The sequence below is a fragment of the Nipponia nippon genome, unplaced genomic scaffold (genome assembly GCF_047370975.1).
Source record: "Nipponia nippon isolate SJK-2023a ecotype South Korea unplaced genomic scaffold, ASM4737097v1 scaffold_6, whole genome shotgun sequence".
NCBI lineage: Eukaryota > Metazoa > Chordata > Aves > Pelecaniformes > Threskiornithidae > Nipponia > Nipponia nippon.
The window spans coordinates 13,433,062-13,455,304 of record NW_028262380.1 but is presented as its reverse complement, the minus strand read 5'-3'; the positions used below and the strand labels follow the sequence as shown (position 1 = coordinate 13,455,304).

Here is a 22,243-nt window from a genome sequence, read left to right as displayed (position 1 = left end):
GTAATGTTCCAGTTACAGCAACTGGGAAAGAGGTGACTGTAGTGGCTAGATGGTTCTCTGCCTTTTCACAAAAAGTCTAAGATGAATTCTTTCCCTGGTAATACCTGGATTTGGGACAATTATCTAACATTAAAGAATGTTTTCCAGTCCTCTCCTCTACCTCTGTGGTAGCGTGGCTTTTGACAGGGAGAAAACTTGTGCTGCTCTCTGAAAGTGTACTTGTCTGCTGTTTGTCTGCTGAACCTCTTGTTGCCTGTCGTTTGGAGAACATAAGCTGAGCTTGTGCCACTGTTCTCGTGTTTTCTTCTGAGTTGTCTTGCATATGTACTATCTCATTATCTTCGTCTCAGTCTGAGGCAGCCTGTGAGGAATGTCTGAGCCGATCCTGGCCCATTAGACCTTTCTCATTAATTATAATGAGATGCAATGTCTCTTAAAATTTTCGCAAAAGCAGTTATGAAAAGGTATATATCCCTGTGGCTCTAAGCAATCCATGAGAGTTTTTCCTCAATCTCAGTTTAGGGGAAGTATTTTTTCAGCGAAGATCACAGTCTGCTTCTTGAATAATCTTAAAGGTGAAATACACGTGTAGTCTGTTGCAGTTTTCCCCGAATTCTCCATTATGAGATCCTGCTAGAGGTAGTGAGCACTTCTTCTATTTTGAATATAACTTACTAAAAAAAAAAAAAAAAAAAAAGCGCTTTCTTGCCATGCAATGGTTCATACCTGTCTATGTGAACATTGGATTTAATTAAACGTCAGTGCTGTAAAAACTGTTGCTCCCAGAAGAGACCAAGACTGCTGAACTACCTGGGTTTTCATTATGTCAGATTATATAGTCTTTGTTTTCATTTATTCACCATAAACCTTGATAGCAGTCACTGACTTAAGTTATACTGATGATAGACTTTAGCAGGGAAATTTTGTGGCCTGCATGTTGATATTCAGGAATTCTTTTGGGTGTGTTTGTGAAGAGAGGGAACGTGCATGCTTTTGGAGAACTCTGCTGGCTTGAGTTGAGACTATTCTGTCCCATAGGCAAAGATCTGCAAATTCTGTAGTTCTGTCAAACCATTTTGGGGTTTGTGGTGTCTAGTACAATCCATGACCTTGGTATAGCAGTTGTTTTGGGTGATCTGTCTTTTCCTGTTTTTGAGCTTCTTTCTAAGGAATGATGGCACATGCATTCACCCTTCACTCTGTCCATAAGAGCATTTGTTCGATTTTTCCCTTTGGCCTGTCCAGTAATTTGATGATCTATTTTTATGGCATTTGAGCATCTTTAAAAAAGTTCTGTAAAAAAGGCTTCTCCTGCAGCTTGGTAGAGGAGTCTGCAGACTAATGCCCCAGTTCAGAACAAGCAGACAAAACTTAGTCTTTAGGTGCTGCACTGGACAGGAACAGGCCATTCATTCAGTAGACATACAGTGCCAAACTATTCATGGCAAAAATACCGATCAACTGTTCTGCTGAGTCTTTGGCAAATGTTTGCCCCTTTTAAAAAAACTGGGTAATTTTTTTTCCCCTTGCCTGGAGATATCTCTTAATCTATTAACTGAGAATTAAAAGAAGGAAAAATTGTTCACATATGTTACTCAATCTTGCAGGACTCTGCTTACATACCTTAACAATCATAGGAATTCTTTTTCACATTAGAAGATCTTGTCTGGATGTTTGGGTTACTTATTTTGATGGTATTTGAGTTGGATTCTTAAAGGGAGAGACAGTGTGTGTGTGATTATTTTGTATTTGAGAAATTATGACATTGAATGCTTCTTATTTTTTGTATGAACTTGTTGCTAGAACTTGCTTGTTGAAGCAGCACATTTTGGCTGGCCAGCAATAACTTTTGTGAGAGCAAGAAATGCCAGGCTGGTAATACGCTTGAATAGCAACTGGTTTGTGCTGAAATTAAAATGCTCAAAAACGAGAAGCTCTTCAAAATTTTCTGATTCAGAATTTTTTTTTAACTTGATATTTTCTTCTCTCCTCTAAGAGAATGGAAATTCTTGCCCTAAAGTCTCTCGTATATAATTTGAAATGGAAATGTCGACCACATAGATAATTACGGCTGTTCAAGACATTATCTGAAAACTTGATATACATTGTATTTGTTCATCTTAGTGTGTATCTAATTCAATCTGTAGTGCATTTACACAGGGAGAATCTTAGGGAATCAGTTTCCCTGAACTTATTTAAGAAGAAAAATCTGATTTTTTAAAACATGTTTTTCTACTGATTTGATTTCCCCATTTGGGGAGTTTGTCGATCAGGTTATTAAATCTGTTTCCTTTCCTGTGTGTTCTGCTGATAAGGCAAAATTTTAGCCTGTTTACTTACCTGAACAGAAACTGGGGCCTTGAGTCATGTAGTGTTTCGGCATCAGTGAACTTGACTCCAGCTTTTATGACATATAGGTAGTTCCTGCAAGATTCTTGAAGTATGTTTTAACACTGATTTTCCATTTATGTAGACTATGAGCTTCAAAACAATTTTCTTTCAGTCTTATCACAAGGTGTCACGTTTGTTCTCTTACTCATAGTAGATATGTCTCTATTATCTTTATAACAAATGAAAGTAAGAAGAATCACTACCAAACTTTCTTTTCTTTTGCTTCTTCAGTTTCTTGATAGGGTGGAGGGAAGCGGTGGAATTGCTGCTTTTGCGTAGTTGAGCAGGAGAAACAATTTAGAAATCTCTTTCTAGAATTTGCGCCTATATATTAATTCAGGATTGAGTTAAGCACTCCAAATACTGGATTTCTTGAGGCAGCATTAGCATAAAGAATACAGATACTTTACCAACATTTCTTTAGCCACATTTATGGTTCTTAAGTTATTCGTGTTATGAAACTTTGCACTTTAATTTCATATTAGACATTTTAAATTGTATCTAGTTACATAGTAGGTAGGTGCAGTAGGACTCTGAAGAATAGATGTTTAAATAGCAGTTTAGATATTCAAACTTGAATTTTACCAATATCCAGATGGCCTCAGCTTTCTGTTGATATTTATTTAATATTGGGTGGTTGTCCCTTAGAAATTTACGTAGTGGTAGTCTGTTTTAAATATTAGAATTTTGTAACCCACTTCAGTTTTTCTGCTGTGTGTATGCACACTTCTTAAATCTGTAAGCTTGAGGTGGCATTGCGTTTATGAAACGTTCAGTGACAACAGCATTGTGAAAATTCAAAGTTAGGGTAGCGCTCCTGCATTAAAACAAGCATTATTACATGGTCTCTAGTTCTGTTAGGAAACAAAGGTAAATGAAGGCATCTAGTAGCTGAAGAGAACAGAAGCCCTTAGTGATTCTTCCCACGTGAAGTAACTAGTTTACTTGCCTTCATGCATACAGAATGCTTTGTTGAACTGCTGCTTTCCTGTTTGTCATGGACTTAATATGTTCCAGTCTAAGGAGTAAACCTACTAATGGGCTCCTGACCACTGGAGACAAAAGAAAAAAAAAAAGCGAGGGGGGGTGGGGGGAAGCAAGAGATTCATTTAAACCATTTGAAACTACTGGATGGTGCTTTTTTTTATCATCAATTTAGTCATCATAAAAGCAGAATTCCACGTGGTTTGTGTGTCACACCTTAAGTTCTACAAACTCACTCTTTAGGAAATATAACGTTTACTTGTTTCTTAGCTGTTCTACTGTAATGCCTTTTTTTTTTTTCGTAATTCATTCAGCATGGTTCTGATAGATTATAACACAAGAATTATGTGTAAGGATTTTTTTTTCTTCACTCTTCTGTAGTGTTTTATGGGTATGGTCTTTGATTTGTGTGCAGAAAGTGCAAGGTCCTCAATAAATTTAGGCTCTATCAAATGCATACATAGTGCTGATAAATATTGTAGTTTACATGAGGATTTTAAACTTCAAAACTTTATGTGGAATAGCTGTACTGCATGATGTTTGCCGATAGTGTAAAATCAGAGGCTAAAAAATCAGTGAGTTTGTCCAGGAAAAAAAATTCAAACCCTCAAATTGTCAACCTTTGGGGTTTTTTTCCTATAAAACTTAAAATGGCGGTGTGAAGCACTGGCAGCCAGGTGTGACTGAAAACCATATGTTCCGAAACAAATGTTCTGTGTATTGTCTAAAGAGGTAGAAAGGAGGAGAGGATTCTAACAGAGCTCTGTCCTCAATCGTTGCATCTTACGAGATGAGCCGTGTTGTTCCCAGAGTGCAGGAACAACGTGCTTACTTTGGAAGGAGGGATGAGACTGTGATACACGCAGCTCTGTGGTGGGTGCCTGAGAGAGAATCCTTCCTTCCCCCATTTAAAAAATGGGGTATTTGTTGCAAGGATTAAATTTTTTAAAAATGATAAGTGTCAAAGTTTGTAGGTAAGTGTCAGATATCTTTCAAATTACGTGTGCGGTGAACTGAATGAAATGCTTTATAGATTTCTGTAAACATGAAGGTTCATACTGCTCTGCTGTCAGACTACTAGCATATACGGCTAGTAAACCTGCTCTTGCAGAGGTTAGCTTTAACGTACCAGTTGACATAGATAAAACAAAGTACTCTAACGTATAGCATTTTGGTAACGTTTTCTTAGTGTAGCTGTTGCCTTAATCAGCTTTTCATCCAAAAGCAGAATAAATGAAGTTAATGCAGTCCACGTTTGCTGGTGTGCCTGGATTTTAATTTTGAGTAACATACTGCGAGTGGGTATGTATTTTTTCATTCATAATTGTGCCCGTGTGGATGAGCAAGACAGGCGTTGGCAGCTGGTGGGGGGTAGGTAGGTCTCATCAGTTGGTATACTTTCACGTGTATATTGGGAAGAGTTAGAGTGCTCTACAGCCTCATTATGTATAAAGATATATAAACTACAATTTTGGAAAAGACTTACGAATTTATTTTAAAAAAATGGAGTGTAGATGTGCACAGTCGATTGAACTTATTTTCTGAGAATTTTATTTTTCTTGTTTCTTTCTATTATTTCTTTCTGTTAGTCCTTCTAATAACAGAACAGTAGCCTGTTCAAATTTCTTGTTTTAAATGAACCACTGGCATCTTGTACAAGTATAAGGAAAAACAGATTGACTGGCAGCTTTTTGTTCTTTCAGAACTAAATCCATTTCTCCAGTTTTGGTGATCAAATAAGGCTTCAAGAAATAAATTCAGCAAATGGCTCTACTCTTTCCCGAAGGACTTGGTCATGTAAAATCATGAATGGCAGCCATTTCAATGGCTGCTTCTGAAGGTGACTGGTCCCTCTCCACCCCCTTTTTTCCCCACCTTATTCTTTGATTGCACAGAGACAACTAGGTTCACTGACAACTTGGTTTTACTTCATTTTGAAGCCATGGGGAATTGGGATTTGTTTTAAATGAGGGTAGGCTTTAGCCTGGATTTCATTAGAAGCAGTAACAGATATGTTGAAAAGGTTGAAACAGGTATGTTGAAAAGCATCAGGTGTTTGTGGATCTCTCTGAAGAAGATGATTTAGACCAGCGTACAGTAAAAGGTGTTAAAGATGATTTTCCTGGTAGCCAAAATGTTTCTTTGACAAGATGAACGTAGGAAATCGTGTGTGTATATATATGTGAATGGACAGCAAAGAATAAGCAAGTCTGATAATAAATTTGTAAATTCTGAAAAGTGATATTAAAATGGATGCTGCGTATCTTCAGATGATTATATATAATACAATAGCATTCTGCTTTGATTTTATTGTTCTTAATTAAATGTTCTTACATGTATGGGAACCCAACATCCCTCCACTCACCCCCCATGTCTAATTTCCTTCTGAAATTAGTTCAGGTTCAGGTTATTTTGAGATAGGCGCTGCTATCTCTAGTCATAATGATGTTCATTGTGAGACCGAGTTGAAGGCTTTGGGTTCTAACATTGCATTTTCTTCTTTTGGCTTGTTTAGCTTTCTCTTAAGTTTGATCCTAAGTCTGAACTACTTGCTTTCATCCTCATTATTCCAGAGATCAGGGAAACTCTGTAACATATTTTGTGTAAATTACCTTCAACTATAAGTTGGCCATAAAATGATCTTTACAAATATGCTTTGTAATTGGAAAATATTGCAGTGAAGTGTGAGTAGCCTTCATGTCCTGTGAAAAATAAATGTGCTTTTCTGAGTAGTAAGTGCAAGTTTTCTGTGCTGAAACTAATCTTTAATTTGGCAAAAAGTAGTTTTTAGTAGATAGGTTGAGGTTGTTTTTATTTTGAATAGTATGTGATTTGTAGTCCTGTTCTGCTATAGTACTGAAATATTAATGTATTTTAAATAATGTATTCTCTTTATTTTGATTTTAGGAGAATGACATCTTCCTGGGCTGGGAAAAGGGAGCTTACAAGAAATGGGGAAAGAGTAAGAAAAAGTGCTCTGATCTAACACTAGAGGAAATGAAAAAACAGGCTGCTGTCCAGTGTCTTCGCTCTGCTTCTGATGAAGTAAGTTTGGACTATTTAATAGATACTTAAGACTTTATGCCCTTCTTTGTGTTAGATATATTTAGCTTGTGATGCTTATCTCTTTATTTGTGGCTTCTTAAAATGCGAGTTCTCTGAGAGTTCTTTATTTTTCTTTAGGAAATTATGAAATCTGTGTATGGCAGCAGGATTTCACAAAAGATTCTGTAATATGTAGCATTATGCTTTCCTTTCTGTAAGCCCTCACCTGTGCTTGTCAGGGACAGTTGCAATGCACCAGTTTGTGTTGAAATTACCACAAAGCTTTGCATAAAGATATTTCTTAAAATTCTAAACTTGCTTTGTGTTGTATGTGAGCAGCAAGGAATGGAATATTTGCACAGAAAGTCATCCTGCTTTGTGCTTGCTGTATGTGTAATCCAGAATTGCTAAATAAAACGCCATGTGTAGTAGCAACTGTTCAGTTTCTAGATTACATCATTGAGTGGAAGTGGAGTTGAAGTGCACTGACTGGAGAAGGTGAGGAGAGGCGAAGGCAGCAGGTTGAAGGAAGATACCAGAGGCAGCAGATACCATGTAGCTCTATGGAAAAGTGGAGAAAGGGAGAGACCATCGAAGGAAATGTTTAAAAAGAAAAAATAATCTGTAGCATAGGTCAATGAAAGCTCTCCAGGGAGATTTTTCAGACAGCAGAAATGAGAAAGTCTTTTAGTTTACAGAGCTACAAATACTCTGATCTGTCAGTACTGTAAGAAGAAACTCTACTCTGCCTGTGCAGCCTGGTTGCGTTATTGCTCCATACAGCCTCCTAGTCACAGTTTGTGCTTGTGCAAGTATTTGTGTGGTTGTGTGGAGAACTGAATTGGGAAAGTGAATCAGTTTCCTCAGATTAACCTGGTTGGGTGGAGGAAATGTTAACCCAGAGAGGTTTCCTGGTCAGATTTGTAGCACAGACACTTGTGCCAGCAAGAGTGGGGAAGGTATGTGGCCAAGAATAATGAAGGAAGTGGGGTTGATTTGTGTGGTTATACCCACCACCACCACCTTAGGCAGCATTGCCATCATGTACTGACTTACTGTTTGTCAAGCTACTTGAGCATTTGTTCAGTTACTAAAGTGCTAAGTGATTAATTGGGAGTTTTTTAAACTCCATTTTGCCATTACTTAGTATCCTAACAAAGTGATGCAAAATATAAGTTTGTTGGTAATTTGCTCTGCTATTATAGTTACAGAATATTGAGGTCAGCACTCTGACTACTGTAAAAGTTAATTTAAATATGAAGCAAATATGAAGAAGTAATTGCAAGAAGTAATGTCTTGAGGATATGACTGTCTTTGTATACTCATTTTATGAACAACAAAAAGTGGTAGTCTCATACGTAGACCACAGGAATACCGATGATCGATTTTTAGCTTTAGAAATTACTCTCTTGATGCGTCTTCACATAGCTGAAAATCAAGGAGCATCACTTTAGACCTAAATTTATATCATATAGAGAAATCTAGTTGAAAAGAAAAAGGAAGGAGGTAACTTTATTAATAATCTCTGGTCTGCCTCCACTTGAAAGTTCATATAATCTAAAACAGAAGAAGAAGGGAAGAAACCCTTCAACTAGAGTTTTGAAAGAATAAAAAGATGTGTGATCTGAAACGTTGAACAAGTAACTTGCTCCTTTGACTCCTGCCACTTTGTCAGATTTTTATTGTTCAACATTAACCTATGATCTACAACCTGTACACTTGTGTTATTTCAGGGCTATTTTGACTTCTCTTGCATGCCTAGACAATTCAGCTTGCACATTTGTTGTCTTTAATGAAATTGTAGGTTATAATTTTTTTTTAATGTATTTTAAAACACAGGGTGGAACCTTTAAACCTGTTTAAAAAAAAAAGTGTTACTTAAAGCTGTTCTGTACATAGTTAAACATTTGTATTGCATAAGAGAAAAATACAATTTTTGTTTTGTTTTGCTTTTTCCCCTGGAGTTGGGCGGAAGGGTGATCCTGCTTTGATGCTAGTGATATTTTAAAGTGACTTGTAAGGTATCTTTTCTTTCTGCTTTTCAAACTTATTTCCTATGTTGACTGTTTTCTGTATTTATGTTTGTGTGCTAATCTGATGGGAATAATCGGTAGTTTTTGGACTGTGAACCATAATGTTACAATACTATTTATGCTGAGGCATTCAAGCTGCCCCATAAGATATTCATTATTTCATCTCTACAGAAAGATAAAAATACTCTGTTAACTGTAGCCAAAATTGACGAGTAGTGGCATGTGAGTGAGAAGCATTTATAAAAACTGTTGACATACAAATAAATACTTCTTTTCCAGTGCCACTGGAATTTTTTAAAATTGTTTTCTGAATCATCTGAAAATGTTTACCTGCAGAGCTTTTCTTGTCAAATAGGTAGAAGTTGGATGCGTTCATTAGGATCTTCATATCTTGCAAGGGGTCTGGCAATAGTCCACGTGGGCAGTTCTGGAGCTTGCTTATAGTTCTGCTGTTCTTCTGTGACCCTTTTTCCAAAGTAGGTGGATACGGCCATGCGAATATCCTCACGTGGATGTGGAACACTTGCTCTTGCAGCCTAACCTTTTCATTCAACCTTAGCATTGGAGCAAAGCAAGCAAGGTTGAGGTAGCTCCGTTATTGGGAGCAATCGAAAGACGTCTTAGTGTATTTAAACTTATATACAATTTTATTTAAATATACTTAAGTGAAATGGTTAGAATGTTTACCATGTATGTGTCTGTAGAGAGAGTACATATACACATGTGTGTGTACACACACACAAACACCACCCCACCCCCCACCCCCCCCAAAATAGGCAGACAATTAAATGAAGATTTTGGGATTCTGCAGCCTTATCTAGTTTAGGGGGGAAAATGTGCAGAGGATGAAAGGGTATTGAAGGTTAATAATACCTTTTCTAACTCTCATAGGAAATGACAGAAATCCAGGTACCATAATTTTGATGTTTATATTTAATTGCTTAAACCTGTAATGTGTTAAGAAATTGCAGACAGTCTGCCTTCTCCCCTATACCAGTAATCAAAGGCCCTAAAATTGGGTGATCTCTTCAAAAAGATGGTTGATGGGGAGAGGAAGTCATAAAACAGATTAGATGAAAATTGTCTTGATAACAGTAAACACTGTTTTTGTCAGTCTTTCATTTAATGGTTGAAATAAATATTTTGAAATCTTGTCATCTGTGGATTTTCATTTACACAGTATTCATTCTTAGGGAGTACTTTATTTGGTAGCTTAGTTTTGTTTGAATTCAGTTTCTTGTCTCTTATTAAAAAGAGTAAGGCTGTAAAACACTAGTCTGAGACAGAAGTCCAAGACTCTAGTTATAATTTTATGGTGCAGAAAACAAACATTTGACTTCAAAAAGCCTACAGTTTGGTGTTTTATTTCTAAAACATTTCCTAAGTTACGGAGTATGACAAGTCAGGGAAGCTGCAGTCTTTTGACCACTCTGCATCACTGTGTCTTGCAGTGGCAAAGCGTGTTGTGGAATCAGTGCTTTTGTGAGAGGAGGCCTGATTTTGACAGATACTATCTGGTATATGTAAGAATGCAAATTGTTAATGTATGTATGTTCTGAGGACAGTATTTTTTGTGTGACAAGCATTTTGGTATTTCAAGTTGTCTATATTTGTATGAGTTTTTGGCTGCAGATGCTCTTGATGCAGTCAGAAGCAGAGAAAACGTAAGTACATTGCAACTTGCCAGAAACTGAAGATAGAATGATGGTGAGAAGAACTTTTAAGACAAGTACTTTAATGTAGTAATCAGTTGCTATTCTTACTGCGGTTCTAACGTTTATTTTTTACAAAACACTTGAATGGAGTATAAATAGCAGTTCAAAGATGTGCTGAAGAATTGTTAAAATTTTAAAAAGCTTGTTAATATTGACCTTGAATAGATACTTTATCGTAATTCTTATCCTGCTCAACTGTAAAAGAAATTTTAAAATGTTGGTTTGCAATTAACTAGCAAAGTAAGGGTATCCATTCTAATGAAATGTTGGGTAAAAAAACCCAACTGTTTAGGACTGTGGAGTATTTATGTAAAAGTCCTTTGAGGAAACTCAGAAATTTTACCCTGAAATTACTGCTTCAAATTTTAAGTAAAAACAGCTGTTTCTGTCAGCATTAAATGACTTTTTTTGGTTAGTGTTTTTTTTTTTGTTGTTATTGTTGTTTTTTTTTAATTCCTGTCTGGTACATCTAGAACTAAGGTCACTTTGTTCACGTATAGTTTCTGAGATGCCTTTTTTTTTTTAAGCCTCCTAATTCTGAAGTTCTGTAAATTATTTTGGATTTGAATAATGAAACTTGTCAGTAACAAGACAGAAAGCAGTATCTTAGACTCAGAAGTTTAGTAAAAAAAGTAAGAGCTTAGAAAATCACCTGTGTTGTGTTTTTGCAAGGTGGATACTGTCTGAGCAAGACTGGAATTAGAGGTTACTTGTTGAGGCTGATACATGTAAGACTTTTCAGTAGGTGTATTTCCTACTAATATTGAAATTACTCATGTTACCTGTCCATTGATCATAAATCTAAGCTTAATTACCTTTTAACTCACTAGTTTTTGCTAAAGGTTGCATTGTTCAATAGAGCAAGCAGGTTTTCAGCTGTGTTATTGCAGTTCCTATGTAATATACTTCATTCACTGAACACTTGCAGTATTACAGGTGAAGTTCCACCCCAAGATGGTGCTAGAGTTTCAGTTAAAGCAATCAGTGTGTCTGTTCTGCTGAACTGTATGAGGACATTTTAAGAATGGGCAAAGGAGACTACTCCATACGTATCTTACATTCTGCACTGATGAAACCAGATCTCCCAGACTCTTTCCTTCTCAGCCACATCACCTAAGTTGTTCCACAACACATACTGAGACATTGCTAGTGTCTAACGCTGCTGATCTCTCAAGGCATGTCCTAATGGGGTTCAGGCAGTGTGGTCCATTTCTGAACTAACCAGGCTCTCAAGTCTGCTAACTGCCACATGAAACAGTGTACATCATGTTAAAGTAAGAATTGGTCTTGGGTGATAGAAGCCATAATGAATTTTGAAAGAGCACTGGTCTGACATATTTGGCAAAAGCAAACAGTGCTTTCCATCCCACTGTTCTAAGAGGTTACTGCTTTGGAGGGAACACTGAAATATAATTGGTGAAACTTCATGACAGTAATTTCTTTGAAATGTGGTCAGGTGTGGGCATGGTGTTATTTGGAGCATTGGCTTCGCTTGCTTTGAATTATGAGGGGCGAATATGACCCTTCTGATATCTGTATTATCATATGGGAGCACTTACAGGAACAAGTGTGGCTCTAGTGGACAGTGGTGTTAAAAATTTGAAATGGTAGTCTTTTAATTCTCAAATGTACCTTGCTTCCAGCACAAATTTGAGATGTGTCTAAAATAAGATTCTCTTGAAAATTGCTTAGCATTTGTCATCTTTCTTGCTCTAAGTGCAGAACTGTCAAACTTTCCATGCAGTTATTACAGTTCTGCACATAGACCTTATTTGAAGAAATAAGCTTCTAGTCAGGCCAAATTAATCAACTGGTTATGTTTCCATGTCTGAGCATATTTTTATTGATGGGTTACTCCAGCCAACTATTGTAGTCTCCAAAGATGATGGTATCTGTGTGCCAGTTAGACCAAGGCACTACTGCATAATCTGCCTTGCACTTGGCAGTAGCCATGTGTGAGAACTGAGGCAAAAAAGGGCTTGTGGAGGCCGTAGCGCAGGGACTGTGTTTCTTTTCTTCTTATGTAGGATGCCAGATTAACTAGATTATTTAAAATTCATTTTAATCACGGATTTATTTCTGCTGTTCTCTGCTTCTCTGATGTAAGCCAATATTCATTAGGTAATACACTCTGACCACTATGCTGAGGTACCAGGGAATCAGCTAGTAAACATTAGATGGTTAAGTGATTTAGCTTATGCATCTTCATGAAACTAGAAGTGACATGAACAAGAGATGTGTAAAGAAAGTGCCCAATATTATTGTGACTTTTTTAAAAATAAGTGAAAAACGTTAGTCAAAAAGCCCTCTAAGGAGGGTAACAAAGCACTGGGATGAACACTGTTAATGTAAAGATAAAGGACAGCACAAGAATGAAGCAAGTTGTGTAAAAGCCATCTTAAACAAATCAAAGATGAAATGCTGAAGTTGCTGTTGAAAAGTCCAAATTTATTAAAGCAAAAAAATGAAGTGAAGGTTCCAAAACAACTGTAATGCTTCTTGAAGCATGTATCCTGACTAGCTCAGTAGTAAGCATTTCTGTGTGTCTGAGGATGATTGTTCAGAATTTTTTTCCAGGAAATGCCAAAACACTTCACAAAACCAGTGAATATTGTCTTTCTTCTGGGTTGTATCCAGTTGGCCTTCTGGAAGGGGATATACTAGCTGTTTCTAGAACACACAGCATTACTTAGGAAAGGATTTTAAAATTTTTCAGGAGCTAAGAAGAATTTTAGACAAGATGTATGTTTTGAAAAATAAAATCAAGCTAGGACTGATGTCACTCAGCTTCTTCTGTGAGAAGGTACCATAGGGTTTTATTATTTCCAACCAGTCATTGCTTTTCTGTGATAATTTAATTTGTATTGGTTTAAGAGAATTGGTATTGGCCCTGTATTCTCAAATCCATTGGCTTCAAAAGTTTTCCTTCTTCATTCATATACTAAGTGGTATTGAATTTGGCAAACTACGTTAGCCTGTGTTTTATAACTTCAGATATTATATAGAAAATTGAAGTGAATTTGTCTTGCCAAGGTAACTGTCCCAGAATAAAATAATGACAATAAATCAATTCCTTTTTTCTTATGACTTTGGCATTTAAATAGATACTTGTAGTACCACATATCTGATTTGTCAGATTACTGAAGGTGCTACCCCAAGTATAATATTAACTTTAATGGAAGTTGACAAAAGTTTTAATTATTCCTATTTTTGTATGAGTTTTCTTGATATAGAAAAAAGCATATATCGAACTGGAGAAGTTCTTTGTGGGAGCTTAGTCTACAGAGAAGTGGCTTTATAACATTTTGGGGGGGCATTTGTTTCTCAGTTTACATCAAGCCAGCAAAAGTAAATTAATGCTTATCTTGTATTCCTTGTATTGAAGTATCTCCCATAGTATAGATCATTTTTCCTTGGAGGCTGAAAGTAGGTGTTCGGTATGATTGAAGGTTATTTCACCTTGCTTGTACTCCCAGTGATAACGGGAGCAAAAAGGGGCAAGGCAATTCTCTCGCCAGCAGCTCCTCTGATAAGTCTGGGACAGAAAGAAGGTTTGCATATGCACGTCTTGGAGGGAGAAGGCGGCACAATCTTTCAGATACGCAACCATGGCCATGAAAATGCCAGAGAAGTCGGTTACAGAGCTCTCCTGAATAATGCCTTGTGTTTCGGCACAGAACAATGTTATTAGATTATAATTTTCCTTAATGTAGAACAATCATTTTACCAAAAATTTTAATTGGGGCACATTATGAATTCTCACCACACGCACAAGCAGACTTCAATGAATATGGCAGAGTACCTACTGAGGAAATTTCAAGTGTCGTTTCTGCGTTTCACTTGATGCAGAAAATAACCTTTGCATAATTGGTGGGAACACACTTCAAAAAGTTTCTCCCGTTTCATTGATAATATCGATAAGAACATTTCGGCATCTGCATGCTGAAGTACTGTGATTAAGTGAAATCTCACAGCAGCACTGCTTACAAGGATAATAAGTCTTTTCTGGCTTTGAAGTGAGCATGTTTGTTTATAAGTGATGAATAATAAGAATAGTTTCTAGAGAGGAATTATCCTTTCTTGGGGGAATAACTTTTATCTCAATGTAGCCCGCTATGGGAGGGAGCTACAAGAATTGAGTTTTAAATAACAGAAGTCGGATTAACTGCTCTAGTAACCTACATTTAGGGATAGCGTGTTCATTTTAAGTTAGTTTGAGCTGGTAGTTGACCTCTTTCATCTAGCATAACATACTATTATGTCTTTCTCATAGAATGTGCAGTGTGAAGTAGTGAATTACAGCTCTGAATTCTGAGCCTGATCCTAGATACGATTTACATTTCCTAATGCTGTTTTAGTACAGAAGAGAGGACTAGGAGGGTTGCAAGAAAGTATTTTTACCTCCTTGTTGGAGAGCTGTTGCTCTTCTATTGCTTGAGATTGGATTTTTGTGATACTAGGTTGGTTTGTCTGCTTGGAAAACGATATTCTAAGGTCACACATCTATTGAAGATTACTTGGATCAAGTATTCATGAGCCGCAAAAGAGAAATTAATAAATATAATTTGTTTTTCTGACTAGTCCATTGTCTTTGTTGTAAATCATTATGTATTCAAGTGAAAAGATAAAGATTTAATTATGTTCTCACTACTGAAGGGTCAAAAAGGTGTTGTACAAATACATACTCTAAATGTTTCTTAGTGTCACTCACCTTACTATACTGGAGGAAAATCCCATAATGCCAGCTGGAACCTTGTTTTATTCCTTTGAACTCTACTTGGATTGAACACCCCAGGGAGGCTGCTGGTTTGGTGGATTTATTTATTTCATTTATTTATTTTATTATTTTAGGGTTAGTGAATTTTTTTTAGTCCTTTTTTTGGTCTTTGTATCTCTCAAGCACCTCTTTTGAGAGTACTTGTAACCAGATGAATTATACTGTATCAGAATGTTAGAAAATGAAAACCTAGACTTTCATCAAGCTCTCATCATCCTACAAAATATAGAAATAGATGTGTGGTTGCAATGAATCACATTTTGTGCCTTATTCAGTTCACGTGGCTTAACAGCTGATTCATATGGAACAGCTACCTAATCCTGCTCTTGGTGACAGGCTACGTGCCAAGAAAACAGTCCTGGTACACTACAGTCAGAGCTCCATCTCTGTCTGGAGAGTCCGATGACCTGCTAAAGAATGATTTGAAACTATGAATATACTGATTCACTTTAGCTTCTAGATTGTTTGAACTTGTGTTCTGTGAAAGGAGCGTCTGTGTTCTGCTCTAGCTGATCCTGCTGCAGCAGGGGTTTGGACTAGATGATCTCCAGAGGTTCTTTCCAACCTAAACAGTTCTGTGCCTCTGGCAAAGGGAAATGAGGATTTGTTTTAAAAGTGTAAGCTAGAAAGGTCTCAAAAACCTAAAAGCAAATGAGTGATTATTTCAATTGTTAAAGTAAAATGAAGCGTAATGCTTGTCTTTTCGAAAAGCTTAAAGAGGAATAAGGAACTTTCCTCGTACCTTACAGGCCTGAAGTAACAAGCCATATTTAGTAAATATTTACAGTACACAGTTCAAACCTTCTGGAGGAAAGCCATTAATTTATGTTAGGATAGAAGCCAAAAAAAAAAAAAAAAAACAAAAAAAAAAAACCCAAAAACCCAACCCGAAAGAAAACCCCCCAAAACATCCCTTCCTTTTAAGTCGTAGAATCTGATGGAATTTTTCAGTTTCTGTGTATATATTTATGGTACGTCAGATGTGGAAAGCTCCTTCTAAATACTGACTATCTCAACTTTGTTCTTGTTTTTTTATGGTCCAGAATTTTTGGCTATTGCATATGTGCAGATCTGCAGAACAAAGTACGCATTTGCATGGCATTTTTTTGGATGAAAGTATGAGAGCCGTAACTAGACATCATTACTGGGTGACAGGAAGGGGTAAAAGATCAGTGAAAACAAAAAAATTTTGCTGACCAATGCTGTCCTCGTTTCCATAGAATAACTATGTGAAATAATAGTGGTGCATGAACATTTGTGACCAAATTCAGGAAAAACTTGTTATATCTCCTGGATGGTGACTGCGCAGTGCTTGTTTGCAACACTCAGAAGTAACCTACTAGCAGAGATCAATGTCAACAAGATTTAAAGTGATTTGCCAAGAAGCTGAGAGCAGCTAATGTTTCACAGCTTCTTACCAGAAACTGTTGAGAACATAGAAGCCAGTGCCCACGGTTAGGCAATGGTTTTTAGTGGATTTGAATTTGGTATACATAATATTGTTTTGTTTCCATGGTTCATAATGAATTAAACTGATTATTTTAAATTCATAAAAAATAGTTCAGAACTAACTAAATTTATAGATTTAATATCTTCTGGGAACATTTTCTGCAGCTATGCAGGGGTGTGAATGGACGTACAAAAGCAATTGGGTTGCTTTAAGCTAATGAGTTACTACTTGTGATTTCTGACTGCTCTGCTTCCAGAGTAGAGCATGTTAAAAAGATATTTGATTTAAGATTTGACATTACATGTGTATATGCATCTGTGTTTAAAAAAAAAAAAAAATTTGTCTATATATAAAAATGTGTGTAAGCTTTGCTGTTTCTTTCTTAATTGCTCTCATTCCTCGTTATGCAGAACTACATTAATTTGGCTCTGAATAGATAGAGTCATGTTGGTCAGTAAGCAGGACGCTGGCTATTAGAGTCCGGTAACTCCAGCAGTCAGATTGACTGTTCTTGTTCATGCTGGCTGAGTTCAGAAGCTTAATTTATCTGTTAGCACGGTCACTCCTATGCCAGTAACATAACACCTATCCTTTATGTAATCCTTCCCTTGCTGCAGCCAGCTGATGAAAAGCCAAAAAGAACAACTTTTGATGGAACTGGATGTAAGTTAAAGCAGGGGAAGGAAATAGAAATATGTTGGCAACAGTAGAACAGAATAAAATGTGGTTTTGTTGTGGAGGGAGTTTTGTTATGCAAAATGAAAAATATGAATTAAAAAAATGACAGGCTGCCCTTTGTAGTTTGAATGAGAGAAAAGGGTTAGTAGAAATCTGGGTCAGTAGTTTAAATAATCTTACAGATAATCATGAGGTTTAAGTCTTTCGTGTTGGAATTACAAAAGCAATCATAATGAGGCACTTCCATGTTGAAAAATGTTTTTAAGGTACTCCAGTATTTGTACTGTTTGGGGACTGCCTTTAAATTTGAACATAAGCAAAGCAGTTCAGGCAGATCACCTAATTTTGTTAACTGATTGTGTCCTATTGAACCAAGCCAGTGCCTGGAATATCTTACTTTCTGGCAATGGGGTTGCTGCAACTACAATGCATTAACTTAAACAGTGAAAAAGTACAGTAACTAAATCTCATATTCAGAGAACAACACTGTCATATACAAAATAATTGCTGAGGCGTTCGTTACGTTAAGTCTGCAGCTTGTTTTTATATGCTGCAGTAAGAGGTTGAGCAAGTGGTCTCTAGAGGCTTGGCATTCTGCACAGTGGCTCCCGCCCCCCCTTCTTTTTAAAGCTAGCGCTCGCTACATCAGCGCGCTATGCAGGACAGCACGCAGCGCGTCAGCTGACGCAAGTATTAGTTTCATGGTACAGGAGGAAATGAAGCGTTTGATTCCAAAAGTTTTCTCTTCTTCAGTGTAATGGTGAGCATATTGTTGACGGTTTGGGGGATTTTTTTTTTTTTGACATGTTGTTATAATTAAGGAAGTGAATCTGTATTCCTTCGTTTTTGAGTATTTGCTACAGGTGTCCGTTCGATTAGACAGTTTGGAGACCTAAGCAAAAACAAGGCCAGCTCCTCCTCAGTTGCCCTTTTGGGGGGAGGAAGGGGGAGTCAGGAGTAGTATGGGCATAAAGTGACGATTATTACAACTGCATAGGTTTGTCCCTGTTACTGTGCTGCTCAGTTCTTTCTAAACAATTTAATTTCTGTTGGTAAATTTACTGATCTAGAAGATGCCTTCTAAAGTTTAATATTGCTAAGTCATCCTCAGTTAAGTATGTGGCATAAAGGTTTATATTTAGCACTTCAGTGCAGCAGTGCAGTTAGGAATACAAAATTGCTTTCTCACTTGACTGCAAATAATTAAAATTTAGAAGGTAGCTTATAAGTCATTGCTTCAGTGTATGATTTTTCAAGTGTGTGTTTCTGATAGAGAATTAAACAATTTCACTGTATAAATTAGTATTCCCTTTTCCATAATATTTTCTTGTGCTTCAGCAACATATATTCACATTTCTCAGCAATTTCTAGCCCGTAAATCAGGAGAGAGGAGAAACTCTTTATCTCTTGGAGAAATGAAATCTTTATACCACCATGGTGACACAGCAAATCAAACTCTTTTTTTTTTTTATGCATTTCTATAACTTGATATTTGATTTGCGTTACCTTTGGAGAGAACATGTATTCCATGACCATATGCACACAAGATCATGTCAAATTCAGAAGGTGAGATAATTTTGGAGGAGGTGTGTGTAAGTCTCAGAATCTCCAAGTATGCTGGGGACAAGATGCTGGAGTTGGTATTGAGGAAACGGCGCGCAGGGTACAAGGAGCCGCACAGCTCTCCCTCCTCACCCTTCCCAGCTGTACAGGAATGCGCAGGGGACTTCTTGCATCCTCCTCGCTTGTTCCGCATTGCTGCGTTTAGCTGTGATTCCAGCCTTCCGTTTGCAGTTACGGAAAGCGCAAAGTGTGATCTCCAAGCATGATCCCTGAGCATCGCAATACCAAGAACACGAATATTTACACAGTACCCACCTCACCTAGTTTTCCTTCCAACAGGAATGGTCATTTCAGGCTGTAGGTTGGTATTTAATATTTCGCTGACTGGAATTCAACTTTTATTCCATTAGAATAGCACGAGGTTTTCTCCTACGGGACAGTTGGTAGTGTATTGTACTGTTTTGTGTGTGTGTTTATTTTTCAGTATTTTGCTGTTCTGGTGCTGTTGCTTTATCTAGAGCTGCTTGCAAGTCTAGGCAAATAGTAAAAGCAGAAGCATGTGAGAATAACACTAAAATGAGATTTAAAAGAAAGCTCGAGTGTATGGACGGTTTATGTGGAGGAATAAAGGAGGAAAATAGAGGTTTACGGGGAAGATGAATAAGGTGTTTATTTTTCCCTCTGCTCTCCTGAGCAAACACCACAATGTTTAAAATGAAAAAACTGGGCATTGTAAACTGGCAAACTATGGGATACGTTTTGCATGAAGATACTGTGGAAGCGTTTCCTCTCTCTGCCACCTATACACATATACTTTCATACTGTTCTCCTTTTCACCTTCACTCCTGATTTTTTGTATCCTTTTAACAGTCCCTTTCTCACAGGTCTAAATTGTGCAACCAAAAGGGTCAGGCTTAGCTTTTTAAAATACATCTTTGTGATCACTTGATTCTTGAACTTTTATTCTGAGACTCTTGGCTAAGTGATATAGTGCAGTAAATGTAACAGTGCAAAGTGTGCAAAACCTTGGATATACAATAATGCAACAACGTGACTTGTAGTTTGAAACCTCTGTGTGAAAGTATCTGCATGTTTGGTGGAATCATTTGGACCTCTAATGCATTTATAGGAATGCATTTATACCTAGTAAGAATTTTTGTTGTTTTTTAATGCGTGGCTACCATGCAAAAAGAAAAATATATGTCTGCTAAGACATTTACGGTATTGATGTCTTTGTATAAAATGAATGTTCTTTTTAGTAAGTTCTGTTTTCTTTTTTTTTCTCCCCCTTCCCCCACCGTGGTGTTGTTGCTGTGCAGAGCTCTGGGATTGAAACGTTAGTGGAGGAGCTTTGCTCCAGACTGAAAGACCTTCAGAGTAAGCAAGGTGAGCAATAAATCTTTAAATTTCTGAGGCCATATATTGTATTTATCGGCTGTGTAACATTCTGAGACGTGGGGGTGGGGGAGCAGGCTGTTAATTCAGTAGCTTTTAATAAAGGCCATGCAATTTTAAAATATATTTGAATAATTTCATTCAAATAGTTTAAGCAATGCTGTAGTAGTATGCTTTGTTTACCTAAGAAATAGCCATTCACAAATGGCATTTTCCTTATGAAAAGCTATAACTGTTCATATGGAGCTCTGCCTGCTTTTTTAGTAAATATCCCATACTCAGCATCCTCCCTCCCCACCAGGAGAAATCAAAATAAAGTAGGCTTGATTCTGTTCCTTTTGTGTATTGATACTTGCAAAGAGTTGATTGGCCTCAAAATGGTGATATACTAGCTATTCCTGTGAAAAGCATCCCAGTAGCCATCACAGTGGTGTGCTTAAGATTTCTGGGCTTTAGGGGAATGATAATGGGGACTTTATGTTGTCAAGCTTAGGGCAGGGAGCATAATATAAAATGGTGGTTTCTCCAGTGAAAGTTCATTGCACATAAATGTTTGTTCAGGCGCATAGCAGCAACCTTTGACACTTACAGTAAAATTAATATGCTCATTGTGTAGTACAAATAGCAATAAATATTTACCTGCTTAAAGCATGATTTTAGCTGGTTCCATTCCCTTTTTCTGTTTTTAAACAGTAAGTTCCAGACAGCTCTTAGTATTTCATAGTGCTCTGCTGTGACATTTTCTTACTGAGCCAAGATCATGTTGACCATTTATTTTGGAAAAAAAGTAAAATTAGTTTGTGTCTCACGGCATTTTTTTTATATTTTACAGATTTTAATATAAAGAATTAGGAATCTTTAGAGTCACCTCTCACAGAGGAAATATGCCTTTACATCCACCCAAAGCACAGCAACTACTGCAGGGGTACTTCCTTTTACTGAAATACCTGAGAAGTTAGATGCAACCATTCATAAAAATATTTAGTTAAATAGTTGATTTAAAAAAAAAAAAAAAATCCTTTTTTTATATGTAGCAATGAAAGAAGGAGATAAGGATTTGGATAGGAAATAACTAAAAATTCCATAGGAAGTTTCCTAGTGGGGCCATTGCTAACCATGAAGTTGCATGCAGCTGTTAGCCAGTCATGTTTGGTGAAATTTGCAGGGCGTAACAAGACAACTGTGCAAAACTTGGATCTTGGGTGGTAGCTTGTAATTTATTTATGTATAGTAACCAGACTATAAATTGTTCTGTTATTTACAGTGTTTTATGGAAATTTACTGCTATTGCAGGTATACATCCTGGTGCTTTTTGTTAAATACTGTTACAAAATACACTGGTTTTTTGAATTTTTCTGTTAAGCATTTGGAATTTTCTTCCAAAACAGAGGAGAAGATTCACAAAAAGTTAGAAGGCTCTTTGTCTCCTGAGGCTGATTTATCTCCTACAGCAAAGGATCAAGTAGAAATGTATGCATTTTTTTATTATTATTATCTGAGATGCTTTTCTCTTTTCTCCTTTTACTCTCATATTTTAACAGAGTGAAGTTAACTTAGTGGGGAATCTGGAGCTTTGTGGATATTAAGAAATACATTTTTTTCCTGCCATCTTCTTTTGTTAATCTTATGTATTTAAATATGAGCATTTGGTACCATGGGCTAGCTTAATTTCTGGCAAAGTCCTGACTGCTTTCTTTTGACTATATGCAGAACTCAAATGATACCGTATTTTAGTTTCCTTAAGACCAAGTCAACTAGACAAATTAAAAGCCTTTAAAAGAGCATTAATTGACACGTTAGACAATTCTCTCTGCAGGGAGAGAATCAGTTTCCTGCGTTCACAGAATCGTAGAATGGTTTGGGTTGGAAGGGACCTTTAAAGGTCATCTAGTCCAACCCCCCTGCAGTGAGCAGGAACATCTTCAACTAGATCAGGTTGCTCAGAGCCCCATCCAACCTGGCCTTGAATGTTTCCAGGAATGGGGCATCTACTACCTCTCTGGGTAACCTGTTCCGATGTTTCACCACCCTCACTGTAAACAATTTCTTCTTTATATCTAGTCCAAATCTACCCCTTGTTCTGTCTTGTGCAGAACTCTCTGTGTTCTGTTGCAGAAATGGGAAACTGAAACTCTTTTATAACCTTTAAACTCTTTGTAACCAAAGTGGTCTACTAGTTACCAAGTACGTGAGTCCAGTGTTACTGAAGTAC

General features: G+C 36.9%; 1 protein-coding gene across 2 annotated transcripts in view; it reads left to right on the top strand.

Moving 5' to 3' along the window:
• Positions 1-22,243, top strand: part of KIAA0232 (KIAA0232 ortholog) — a 70,068-nt gene that overhangs the window by 28,545 nt on the left and 19,280 nt on the right. For both annotated transcript variants that reach the window (XM_087736211.1, XM_087736212.1), the window contains exons 3-5: positions 6,283-6,420; positions 19,956-20,022; positions 21,420-21,501. In XM_087736211.1, the coding sequence (XP_087592337.1) occupies positions 6,283-6,420; positions 19,956-20,022; positions 21,420-21,501 (287 nt within the window). The remainder of the gene's footprint in view (positions 1-6,282; positions 6,421-19,955; positions 20,023-21,419; positions 21,502-22,243) is intronic.